A 13,220-nucleotide genomic window follows, 5' to 3' on the forward strand; every position below is an offset into this window, starting at 1 on the left:
CAGACAACAGCTTAAAAATGATCAAAACACCCCAACTTGCACAAAAATCAACACGCCAGTACTTTCTCTTTCAAAAGGGCGCATGCTGAAGGGCTGATTACACGTAAGCCGTAGCCAGGCCTCACAACTCGGGTCTTGGGCATAAAGGAGGCCGAGGCTGAGTGCGCACTGCAGCCCTGGGCCCGGGGCCAGCGGCTGACCAAGGCCAGGTCACGGAGCAAGGACGGGAGCGCAGGCGGCACGTTCCGGTGGTCCTCGCTCCACACACCTCCCAGAGTGGCCAGGATCAGGTGGGCCCATGGGCGAGCCAGGACACCGTGTGGGCACACCACCTGGCGCAGGTGGTCAAGTCACCCACGGACAAGGTGCCTCTTGGGGTGCAAGTTTTACTAAAACTCCCGGACACCTGAATGGGAGATTTCAATAGATGCTCAGGCGCCCTGTCAATTTAACCTGGGGATTAAAATCCCATCAGCAGCAGCCACCAGTGCTTTCAACTGTCCCAGTGAACCAGGCAGAAAGTCTGAAACCCGACCCAACAGCCTGCCTCCTGGCCCCAGGGTAGCCACCAGCACCAGCCTTAGTCATCTTGGCGGAGAGCCAGAGCCACGGCCCCCAAGGACGTCCCTCCTCCAACAGCACGTGAAGCAAGTTCGGCAGGCTCTAGAACAAGAGACCTCAAGCTCTCCCACTGCGACATCGCTTCTCCAAGTCTGCGGCAGCGCTGCACAGGCCAGCTGCAGGGCAGGGCTGAGTGCTTCGCCCCCAGGCATCAATCCTAACTTGTAAGTCCTTCATTGTCATCCCAAAGTCCTCTGGCCTCTTGTCCCCTATCTAAGGCGGTCCGTCCAGCACCACCCCGCCACCACCGCTGGCAGTCCCAGGCTGAAGTCCTCCAAGTTTCCAAAGATCACTGCATGCTCCGTCCGCATGGCCACTGTCACCAAATCACACCTCTAAAGGTGTCAATTTTTGGAGCTAAATCTCTAAGTAAAACACACTAAAGTATAAAAAAGGATTTAACACAACAAAGAACAGAACTAGGTTTTTACGGGTATCATTGCATCAGGTCAAGTTTACACACCTAGGGAGACAGTGCACTTCGTGAAACTTTCACCACATCCCATGTGGCTGACAAGGCCCTCAGTGCCCAGCCTGCAGTGAAGCTAGAGCTTAGGCTAAGTAGGAGCTGGCCCCTAGGGCCCCTAAGTGGGAGGGCTGGGGAGGTGGAGGGCTGGGATAGCAGCAAGGAGATGTGGTGCTGGAGTGCCTAACACTGACACCTAGCAGACGGCCAGGCGGGGTGGGGGTGGGGGGGGCCAGTTGTTGGCAGTCATGGAAGACGAACCCACGAGGATTAAAGTGGGACCTAAAACCAGCTGTCACTGACTTTTACAAATACAAACTTTGCCAAGCATTTTAGTAGCACACTTTTAAGTAACTCTAAACGCTGGCCCAAGGAGCTTCCACAAACCTCGAAGATGACTGTGATATACAGGACAGCTGGGCGCTGGAGCCTAAAATAAACCCCTTCACGTTGTGCTTCAGGTGACAAGTTAAACTTCAAAAACATTTGCTCCAGGTCTCCAGACCAGAACCACATACATACTTCTAGTGGTCTGATGTTTCTTCAGAGTACCCATCAAGGTTACTTTTAGGGTATTCTCGGTACACGATCAGAATGACCTATTACCCAGGGGCAGGGCCATTGAGCACTTGTAACCCAGTTAACGAGCAGGGGCCAGCTTTCCTTAACTGTGAGGCTATTTCATAAAATTAACTGGGTCTGCCTTTTAAGAGTCAACCCTCATCACCCCTCACCTGGCCCTGAGTACATAAACAGGTGTAACCAAGCCAATGGGGTATTGGGAAGACACTGAAACTGGTGGTCTGGATCTGAGAGCAAGTTGGCCACACCCTCCGACTTTGAAGGCAATGCTGAAACCTGCAGAAAGTTCTACCCCACGAATGCCACACGCTGGCCTGTTTGGTTCCACTGCAAGCTGGACTTGGGACACATTGGAATGACAGTCACCACAGTGCAGTGCTGGTATGTTTGACAGTTCGCACACAGTACTGTTTTTGAGCAGAGTGAAACTCGAATCTGTAAACCGGTCACCCGAACTCACACCTAACGATTAGCTTGGGGATAAATTTATAGAGGGCGTAGAATGATTCTGTAACCATCCAGAAAAGGGGCCTGTTCTAGAAAAGCAGTAGCACATGACATGCCAGGTGGCTTTGGGGTGTGGCCCCCAAGGGCCACCAAACTGCTAGTCAGCAGCAGCACTGTGCTGGCTGCAATGAGTGGTCACTGCAGTGGGGACAGTGGCAGCCCACCAGGATGTGTATGCCAAGATTGGGCCACCGGCAGCAAAGATGCTTTTGGCTTCCACACCCCAGGGACCTGCCTATGGGAGGAAAAGTCGTCGAGTTCCAGGCCAGGCACTGAGAGCCAGCTGAAAACCTCCATAGCTGTGGGAGGCAGGGCTGCCCGCTGGGCCAGGCCCCTGCCCAGTTATATCCGTTTCTACCCGCCGGCCACATGCTGTGATGGGAAGATTGTTGGGGTGAAGCTGTGTGAGAACTAAGCAGGCTGGTGCTCTCCGGGGGCAGCCACAGTTGAACTGGCTCATTTCCCAATATGCATGAAAATAGGAGGGGGGCTGTCGCACTGTTAAAGCTGGATATGGCGCTATGGCATCATTGGCCACTGGGTGGCACTGGTGGGCCTCAGTGGAGCGCAGGACACAAGTCCCACTGTGCTGCTCCGTCCCTCTGGGTAGCTGGGGAGAGGCCCAAATGAAGCCACGCCAGGCAGGGCAGACATGGGGCACGTGCCTAGCCTGGACAGCCCTAAACCCTGTCTAGTGACAGCCCTCCTGCGACAGCTCTGCACAGGCACAGCACAGGGTGAGAAGCCTTGAGCCACTATACATTGCTATGCACCTGCACCTCTCGTCCTCCCCAGACTATGCATGTGTACCCTAAACACCCCAAACCTAAAACTCGGCCACACTGAAGCCTTGGTGGTCCTACTTCCCGAGGATGATTGACTGTAAAAGCCAAAGACCTCAACTAAGAAAGGTTTCTGGTGTGACAACTAGCAAGTCAACCGTGTGGTAGGCACACGACATGGCACACCAAGTGACTGGTGGCCTTCACAGGGGTTCCCCTCCCTGGAACTGCCCGCTGACCCAAGGACTGGGCACCTGACTTCACAACACGACCTCCGCACACCACCCACTCCACTGGGTCCCGCGTCCAAGCAGCAGTAAGACTGAAGCTGCCACCGCTGCAGGAACCGTCTCTGTAGAAGGGACCAAGCCCAGGGCTGGGGCAGCGCAGCAGCCGTGCGTACAGGGGGCTCGGCCCGCCCTCCACCCCTGTCCCATCGGGGCTTCCTAGGTGAAAAGGCACCACCACCAAGGGAAGCATTTGATTTTGTGCTTTTGTGTCAGAAGACACAACTTCGCAAGTAACAAGCCAGCCCAAGCTGCACCCCGCTGCCCTTCCCCTTTGGGTGCCTGCGAAGGTCAAACTGCCATGGTTTGGGCGATGTGCTTGTCTAGGTTGGCTCGTTCAGACGTGTTTGTTGTGACACCTTCAACAGAGAAGTGTGTACACCTCCCCGTGAGAAACCGTCCGGAGGTCAGTTTCCTGTCTTTCTCAGGCTCAGTGTTCCGAAATTAAACTTTGACCCGATTCATGGTGGACTGGTCACAAGGGACAGCGGGCCATGCTCAACACAGACCACTAGTGTGAAATGTGATTAAGGCCTCGTGGGGGACGGGCGTGTCACCTGGCTGTGCAGTGGAAGTGCCACTTTGCCACTATCTCCGAACCAGTCACCAGGCATGCCCGTCACTCTAGTTTAACCGTCACTTGTTTGTGCCCAAATTTACTACTTCAAGCAACCTGACAAGGCCTTAGGGGCACATCGGGCTAGTCCAGTCGCCCTCCCTGTCAGCCCCTGGTCGGAGCGTCCCATCGGCAGACCCGGACGGGCCATGCGGAGCGGTTACCTTTGTGCCCTTCTGGCTGAAGTCCTCCAGGCTCACGCGGTGGCACTGCCCCAACCTTCGTTTGTATAAGTGAAAGTGGCCAAACTTCTTAGCCGTCTTCTAAGTTTACTTCTTTAATTCCCAGAAGCTAAGGACATAACTACGTGCACGGCTTTGTGCAACACGCAAAAACGAAGGTTAAGTAACTTACAACTTTATACAAATGCAGCAGAAACCGGTGCACCACACTGAAGGGGCTGTGACAGCATCTTCGGAGCCGACCTTTGGACTGACACTGACGATGCCACCAATGGGACCCCCTAGCATCAACTGTCAATAGTTATGAGTGGATCCGCAGCTCCAAAAGGTCACATGGAGGTCACGGCAGGCGAAGTGAGTGGGGCCCCTCATCCCAGGGGCTGAGCACAGAACTAAGGACTTTCGTCTCAAATGTTAGCTTATGTACATGTCAAATCTTCCCTGACCTAATTTTCTAAAGAGCTATTTTTTTAAAGGCTTGTAAAAAGTAAAAACACTTTTAAAATACCAAAATAATGTCTGAGAACCAAGGAAATTCCAGCTGTTAGGCCAGTATTAACAACAGCTGTCGAGCTAAGTCTTTCATCAGTACAAGTGTGGGTGTTCCCTCTAGCTGGGGGAGAAACTGGTTCATAGGTACAAAGTCCGGTTTGTCCCCAAGAGATTTTATTGCCACTGACAATTCTGGGAGACAGATAAAAATGGCTCACACAGCTGATCACACACGAGACCCTCCGCCCACTCCTACGCCACGTGCCAGGTTCTCGAACCCCAGATTCGTCACAGGGAGTTCGTTTCCCAAGGATCTGTGAAGCGTGCTCTGGAGCCCGTGCCGCCAGGCCCCTTGTGAAAGCACACGTGCTCTTCGGTCCGTTTCGCCATGGCACGTGGACCACCTGTGTGGCATGCACGTGGACCATGGGGACAGCTTGCGTCCGGGCGCGACGCTTACCAAGCCGTCTTGGTTGATACAGGCTGTCAGCATTTTCCATTTTAATTCTCAAAGCTAGATGAAACTATAGAAATCTCATTTTCCAGTCAAAATTTGTTCAAATCCCCAGTGTTTTAAGTCACCTAACGAGCCATTTCAGAAGTCCAGAATACTAGGGACTGTGCCTACGAATGTGAGTAACAATTCTGCTACCCAAACCCACCAAATCAGGGAAATTTTAGAAAAACGTTTTCAGGTCTCTTCACACCTGGACAGTAACAGGAGGAGAATCATTCCCGGAAACGAAGAGAAGAAAAAAGTTACGAAAAACATTGACGTGGAGCAGAAATAAAATGGTAATTGTTCCCATAAGTTAAGAAACTACACAGGATCCTCAAGAGCTTGCCAGAGGGCTGACTGGGCGTTATCGGCATCAGCCTGAGAACGCGCACGCCCACTGGCTCCTGCGGCGGGGGCAGGACAGCTGCTGCGAGGGTGCGCCCCTTTACCGGGGCCCCGCCGTGCTGACGAGTGGCGCTGTGCCCCGAGGTCGGCGTGGCAGGCGGGGACACCCATGACACATTCAGGAGCAGCAGCTGGTTCTCTGGACTGAGCGAGGATCCTCATACCTGGGTCAATGTGGATGCCTCCTCCTAGGAAATGACCCAAAGTCTGCTACACCCCAAATCTCAGCACCCCCGCCCTGAAAAGGAACTACAGCCGGCCATGGAGGCAGGTGGGGCTCCTTGTGGGGACGCTGTGCTCTGCGACCACCCCACTATCGCAACTGGGGGGGGATGGTCTGGGGACAGCAGTGAGACACAGCTGCCAGCCAGAGGCTGCTGTCGGCATTTGCCCCTGACCTTTTCACTCTCCCCAGTCACCTTCTGGGAAGATGACAATTCTGGGATAACGAAATAAATCGAATGCAACTAGCTTGAAAACGTGTCCCTCATGCAGGCCGTAAGTTCTGGACATCCGCCGGTTCTACTTGGGTGTCAGTGTCCAGAAGGGAAGGCGGCCGGTAATCGGTTTCTCTCTCCGTCCCCTGAAGCACGTGGAGCTTCAGCCAGGAGCTGACGCGGAGCGAGGTGAAAACCCATCTGTGAGCAGAGAAACCGGCCTCCTTGGGGACCGGTCCCATTCCCTCGAAAATAGTGAGACCTGAGCCCAGAGAGCACCTCCTGTCCCACCCTCCTCCACGCCCCTCCCCGCTGTGCCCCCAACTCCTTGGGGAGCCCCAGGGCAGCTGTCCAGTTCTAGTCAACAGATGGGGAGATTAACTGATGGGCTTTCGTGCTGTGCCCTGGGTGTTCCTCGTTCTGCTCCAGGCCTATGACCACCTCAGGGTTTCCCCACCTGTCCACACAGGTGATGCGTGTTTTTAGTGCGTTCTCCACCTCTGTGAAGTGCTACTTCGTAGGGTTGCTGTGATTTGATGAAAGTTTGAGACATACTGTTAGCGTAAAATTCTGAGCTCAAACAATCTAAGGTGTCGTTGACTCATTTTAATACAGCAATTGATTGATTCCGTATAACCTACTCCTAAAATAAAATCAATCTAATATTGCTTTGCAATTCACTTGTGACTCCGTATTTTAGGCCTTGGGCCACTTAGTTTTGCCCAGGTTTTCTAATTCCACTGTAGCTGGCACCTACCTACTTACTACACGAGCCCCAGCCATCAGATGGCTGCTAGATGGCTGGCACGGGGAGGCGGCATGCCGCTGCAGGCTTGGAGTTTAGAGCTATTTAAACTTTTGATGCTCAAAAAAAAAAAAGGCATAAAATAGTAAAAATGACAGCATAAATAAAAGCTGAACAGAGATCATCTTAATAACAAAAATATGCTCTATAATTCAAATTTCCAAATTTTAATCTTGGAAAATTAAGCTGAAAAATAAAAAGAAACCAACAAGATTCGAGCTGCGTAGCCGAACCGGGCTTTCAAAGGTCTACGGGCAGTACCTGATCTCCTCCACGTGAAGTCGGGGCTGGGGCTGCCCCAGCGGCCCGGCGGTCAGAGGGCGGGCTGGTCACTCCTGGCGGTTTCAGGCAGGACACACAACACACTTACCGTGGACACGCGAAGCCGCGGGGAATGGCTTTCGAAGCGTGAATGTGTGTCTGTGTGGGTGTGTAGTATGTGGATTGGACGTGAAAAACTTTGTCCCATTAAAATCACTTTCAACTTCTGAAAATCGTAAGTTGACTACGAGATGCGACACTAATAAGCAGAAATAGACTCCCCCAGGGTACAAAAGGGATGACTACATGTGCCAAAAGAGGACGGGGTGGGAAAAGTTCGTAAAGTTAACAGTGTCGCAATAAAACGGCAAATGACGTTTAGACAGTGATGAATTTTGAGCGCCAGGCAGGGCGTCTGCTCGCTCGGACTTTGCTGAAGACAATGCAAATACTTACCAGAGCCTGACAATGAGAACCCATTAGACACGAGCCGGCAGACGCCAGCAACGAGGCTGCGGCAGCTCTGTGGGAGACGGCTTGGGGACACTCGCTCCAACCACTGGAGGTGCGGCATTTCAAGTGGCCACAGGTCCTAGCTCTGGACAGGCCCAAGTGGGCAGCTGTCCAGAAAGACCAGGAAGGAAGGGTCCAGAAGCGCCCCCTAGGTGATACGTACATTTACACAACAGCGACGGCCACGGGGCGGCAGTCTGCTCTGGCTTCACGGCATTGTAATTATGGTCGCTGGCCCAGGATGGCGTGCTGCTCTCACAGGTCACGTCTTTCGTAGGGACCTCGCCCCTCGCGGGGGCCACCGCCGCCTTCTTCAGGGTGCTCTCCTTCTTGTCTGGAACTGCTCTCTTGTGCACAGAAGAGATTTTAATGCCTGCCTGGATAATCAGCAAAACCCCGAGCGTTAGGGAGGTCAGAAATTATCAACTTTGGCTCACTTCGCTTCTCAAGGGAGGGGAGGACACGCTCGGGTCACCTCCAGCTCCCCCACCGCGTCTGCGGGGTCGCACACCAGCCGACCCTGAGGACCCCACTGTCAATGGCCGGAACTCCACGACACGGAGTGACACCAAGGCCCCCAGCACAGGACAGCCTGTGACCCTGCTGCGGTGCAGGCGATCCGGTGCCACAAGGCAACAGCGAAGTAGGGAGGGCCTCGGTGCGACAAAAGGCCAACCAGCACGGCTGGGCAAGGGGAGCACCGCCAGAGGGGACAGGCCAGGCGGCACGCTCAGCCCCTCCCACTGCACACAGTGGCCGCGGCTACGCTGGCAGTTGTGGTTCAAAATCACCAGCCTTAAAAAGTAAGCCAACTAAAATCTAAATGGCATTTAAAAATGACAGGAAAACTCCTCAAACGGCACTAGTTATGCTTTGCTTGTCACAAATGTAACGGGGGCCGCAGCACAGCCCTGCCAAGCAAGCGAACACTCCAGGAAAGGTCTTCCGGTGTGAGACACGCATGATGGCTAAAATGTCCTTGGTCCTTCTTGCTTTGCACGTGGTATGAACACGGGACCATCTGCAGGCCAGGAGTACGGCACACAGCCTCACCAAGGGCCCACTGCCCACCCCGCTGGCTGCCTGTCCATCTACCTGCCGGTTTATGGACAGAAGGCCTGGCTTCTCAGCAGCAGCCACTGCCTGGGTGCGCCTTCCTGCGTCTGGATCAGTTAACCCTCAGCTAGAGGGTGGGGAGCAGAAGGACAGGTGGTGGCAGACGCCCTCCGCCCACGCCGCCGCCCCTGCACTCTGCGAGCTCAGGCCGAGGCCGCGACGCGGGTCCACCTGCTGCCTCAACGAGTCAAGCGGCTGCCGGGGGCGACGTACCTGAGCGCTGCCTTTGGGAAGGGTGAGCTTTTCGGCCTTCGCCTTGGTCTTCTCCTTGGGTTTCGGTCTCGGTTCTTTACCTGAGCGCAGGAACTGCATCGTAGCAGCGGCGTGCTTCAGGATGCAGTCGTTGCTGCAGTACACCGAGTCGGGCTGCGCCACGCTCGAGCACCCAGGGCCGATGCACCTGGCGGCACCAGGAGCCTCTGCAACCTGCGGAATAAGACGTGTGACTTCAGATAGCGCACTTGGCACCAGGGCAATTATGGCACTTTGTAAGATCACTACCCACAGTACCGAGGTCACTGCTGCTCGTCAGCAGACGATATTTTGATAAGAATGAAAACAATTTACTTAAAACACACGAATCTACTTTTCTCGTGTAGGCATGCACATTTATTTGTCACTGCCCTTCACGTCAACCATGGTAGGCCCAATTCTAAGAGAACCCCAGGACCCTGCCCTCAGGACACAAGCTGTGTCCTTGTGAATGCAATGGGATTTCACACCCACAACTGGGCTCCCTTACAAAACAAAAAGCAGATGTAACTTAGGCCCCAGAGACAATGATTCTGAATTACTCAAAAGGGTCACACCGGCCTCCCAGATGAGAAGGCACCCCTGCCGAATCTGAGGGTGGCCTGGCTGGGCTCTGGGCCTGAGCCGCCCGGTAAACCCAGGACACCGATGAGATGCCAACCTGACAAACAATAAACAGCTTTCCAGTGTAAGAATGCCGCAATGCCTGCACATGCGGCCGTGACAGCTGGCGGGGGGCGGGGCGCGTCCCAGCTGGGCCCCAGGCTCAGACCACGGAAATCGGGCTGGGCAACGTGCTGTCTTAGGCCCGGTCTATGGTAACTGGTCGTGCAGCTTAGGCACCCGACACAACACAAGCTGTGGGCCACTTCTGTGCGTAATTACCGAGGGACGGACATCTCGGTGGCCAGGACCAAACACACATGAACACACCCTGAAATGTACTTAAGCAAAACCGTCTCACGTTAAGTATTTATGATCATTTTTCCTCCAAAGAATCCAATAGAATTCAAACTCGTGTACTCTCAAACACATCGACGACACCGCCGTGAAATTCAGGTAACTTTCCCCACTGACTTACACGGCTGATAATTTTCTCTACTGACTGAACGTGTTGACGTTAACAGCACCTTTCCACTTACCACCTCCTAACATCTCACGCCAGAGCCACTTAAACAGTCCAGCACACACCTGCTGCAGGACAGGCAGTGTGGCGGCCAGGTGGCCTCTGCGGCAGCCCAGCTGCCTATGCCGGGGCGGCCTCGCCCGAGGTGGCTGGGATGCAGGAAGGCCCAGAGCGAGGCCGTGTTGACCGAGGCAGCCATTGACAGCCTGTGACAGCCTTTGGCAGCCGAGGCTGATGACTCATGGAGAGCAGGACCGAGAACCATGGCCCCAAGGAGCCTAAAAACTAGCTGAGGGGAAGCGAGTCGCCACAAGCACAGTGAGCCCGGGGTGGCCGCAGAGGGCCGTGCTAGCAGCAGACACGCAAGGAGCCTCAGACACCACACCAAGGCCAGGGCTGTCCCTGCCCTGGCCAAGATCATCTTATCACCCCATGTAGCCAGGCAACAGCTGCTACCACCACCCACAGCACCTCCGGTGAGGCAGACACAAGAACCCCTAGTTCTCTCCAAGTGGTGCCAAATAAGACAAGTACATATTTAGTTTAAAAACTGAAAAGTAATTAACACGTGTACTCAAGATTCCATTAAAAACACCTAAAAGAAAACTAAGTTTTAAAAAGTGAGTCCATGTAAGAAAATCACAAAGTCAATCACGCTAGCACAAGCAGCAGACTCGGGGTCCCCGAGGAGCAGGAGGTCCCGTGGCTCTGCCTTGCCCCCGGGCCCAGCCCCTCATCACATGCAGTGCTGCTTTTGCGTCTCAGCGCCAGTTGGCAGAAGTCTGAGACCGGAAGGCCACCTTCCACCTCTGACCCCAAGAGCCAGTACTTACAGGCTGAAATATCTTGAGTTTCTTCTTGCCACTTGGGTTCGCGGCCTTCTCGATTCTTCCCTTTATCCCCTGGTCCTCGCTCGACTTCTGCTCTATGGTCCCGATGCTGGTACAGTCGGTGCCGTCAGCGTCCACGGGCCGGCACCTCGTGTCTGGCCGGTCCGTGGCCTCCGCGCTGGGCTCGTCCTGCACTTGCAGGATGGTGCAGTTGGGGCAGATGTAGTCCTCCCCGTTCCGCTCCAGCAGCCTCCCGCGCGCCTCCGAAATGCCCACACAGTCACCATGGAACCACTCCTCACACCGGTCACAGCAGATCATGAACCTGCAATCAGCCAAGAGTCAGGAACAGGCAACGGAGTCGGACGCCCGACTCTGACCTGTTATTGATGTCGCACGGCCTTCGACATTCTGCAATGGAAAAATGTAAACGCACAGAAAACTAGAGAATGGAATCATAAACCCCATCTGCCCTCCTCTTGATTTTACCGTCCAACCGACTTCGCTCTATTTTTTTTTTGAATGGGGCACTTTGTGGGAATGAGACAGGCCTTCACGGATGGCGTCCGCCCCAGACACCGCCAGGCCATGTCCACAACAGCAACAGCGCTACACTCAGCCAGTGAGTGGCACGGGGACTCCCTGCACCACCGGGCACCAGCCACAGCCAGAGGCTCGCAGCCGCCCAGGCGTCCGGGCGGGGATCGTCCCGCCCACGAGCACGTGCTCCTCTGGGGCAGCGGAGAACGGCGTGAGCCGAGAGGGACCTTGGTGCTGATGGCAACATTCAGATGCGTGTCACCGTGTGCTGGCCGCTGGCCACACACGGCTGGTGTGACCAAGGTGGTGAAGAGCCCCATGTGGCCAGCGGCCACCACAGCAGCGTGTGTGGCTCCGGGCAACCCCTCCGTTTGCTTCTGGACGTGCCCTGTTCACCTGACTGTGCTCGCCCGGCCCCACACTGTAACCGGCGAAATCAAAGTGACAAGGAAGTCGCGCTGTCTCCCGCGACCTACCTGTTGTTGTGAGGCTGCCGACACATGCAGTACAGGGCGCTGGGGTCGTACACCTCACACTCGGGCTTGTGTCTGACCGAGCCTCCGGGGGCTCCATCCGGCCCTCCCCGAGCCGCTTTCCCTTCCAGCGTGTTCTCTGGGTCGTCTTTTGCCGCCTGCTCGGCCGCGGGCTCTGGCCGGCCAGGCGGTGAGCTCCCCGCGGTGTCGGCGCCCGCCTCCGCGCCCGCGGCTTCCCCCGGGTCCTCCTCCCGCCGCCTCTTCCTCAGGCGACTCTGGACCCCTCTCAGGGGCCGGTCCGCCGGCTCCTGTTCTCGCTTTCTTCGCAGGCGATTCTGAAGCTCTTTCAGAGTCAACCCGTCACTGTCACTATCGGAGGAGTCGTCCTCATCAGCCTCGCCTTTGGCCTTGGAGGCCGAGGCCGGCCTCTCCCGAGCACCCGTGGGGCCGGCCGGGGGCCCGCTCTCGACACTGCCTTCAGACGCGGTCTCGGCATCAGTTGCCGGGCAGGATGCCAGCTCGCCGGGGTCCTCGAGGGACACGGGCGCGCTCCGCCGGCCGCGGCGCCGCACGGTGGTGAGGAACTCCTCCACCCGCTCCGTGCGCTTGGGCTGCCGCCCGCTGCGCCGCAGGGACAGGCTCTGCTGCTGCGGCTGCTGTTCCGGGTCCAGCTCCGCATCCCCCGCGCCCTCCCGCTTGGCGATGGTGGTCCTTCGAAAACCCCACGTCTTCCTGAACTCCTTGCTGGTAGGCTTGATGACCTTGGGCGCCTCCTCGGGGCTCGGGTCGCCCTTCTCATCCATACCTGCCGGTGAAACCAGCGTCAGCCAGGCCACGTCTCCAGGCGGGTCAGCACCTTTCAGGCACACACGAGGGGGCCCACCCACCTGGATGTGAACCCCCAAACGTAGTCACACGCAGCCGTTTGCTAGCTGCAAAAACTTAAGGTGTCCATTAACACAAATTACTCCGACTAATGATCCCTGAAGGGTGAGTGGGATGTGACAACGCGAGGCGACTCCTGAAGAAAATCGCAATTGTACGTGTTTAACGTCTAGGAGAAAAACGCAGCTGGTAAAGCTGTGATTTCGCCCCTGAAGCTCTTGGTCCAGGTACTGGGAAAACATCAAAGGAGTCACAGCCTAAGTGCTGCCAGGACAAGGCCAGACACGGTTCGCTGCGGCGGATGGGAGGCGGCTGCTGGGTCTCCAGGCCTCCCGCGTGGAGACACAGGGTCCAGATCCTGCCCTGTGGCCTGGGCCAGCTCTGCCCTCAGAACAGAGCACAGGGCTCAGCCAGGCCTGGGCCCAGCACCAAGACAGGCCACTGCTGTCCCAGCCCCGGAGCTGCCACGTGAGAATGCAGACCACTCTGCTGGACACCACGTGGGCAGGGCCTTGTGCCGGACCCTGCTGTAGGCCAGGGCCA

The 13,220-nt window shown here is 55.9% G+C and overlaps 1 protein-coding gene across 3 annotated transcripts in view; it reads right to left on the bottom strand.

Moving 5' to 3' along the window:
• The window catches only part of DIDO1 (death inducer-obliterator 1), a 51,954-nt gene that overhangs the window by 19,377 nt on the left and 19,357 nt on the right, over positions 1-13,220 (bottom strand). The window contains exons 4-8 of one of the 3 annotated variants that reach the window (XR_005653228.1): positions 11,796-12,597; positions 10,783-11,104; positions 8,785-8,997; positions 7,399-7,832; positions 4,123-6,077 (exon numbers count right to left, since the gene is read on the bottom strand). Coding sequence is in view for 1 of the 3 variants with exons in the window: in XM_039864776.1 (XP_039720710.1) it covers positions 7,619-7,832; positions 8,785-8,997; positions 10,783-11,104; positions 11,796-12,595 (1,549 nt within the window). In the remaining 2 variants the exon portion in view is untranslated. Of the gene's footprint in view, positions 1-4,122; positions 6,403-7,398; positions 7,833-8,784; positions 8,998-10,782; positions 11,105-11,795; positions 12,598-13,220 lie in introns of those variants that run through there. The other 2 variants (XR_005653227.1, XM_039864776.1) reach the window with 2 other exon arrangements.

This window comes from Pteropus medius, unplaced genomic scaffold (assembly GCF_902729225.1).
Source record: "Pteropus medius unplaced genomic scaffold, Ma_sr-lr_union100, whole genome shotgun sequence".
Lineage (NCBI taxonomy): Eukaryota > Metazoa > Chordata > Mammalia > Chiroptera > Pteropodidae > Pteropus > Pteropus medius.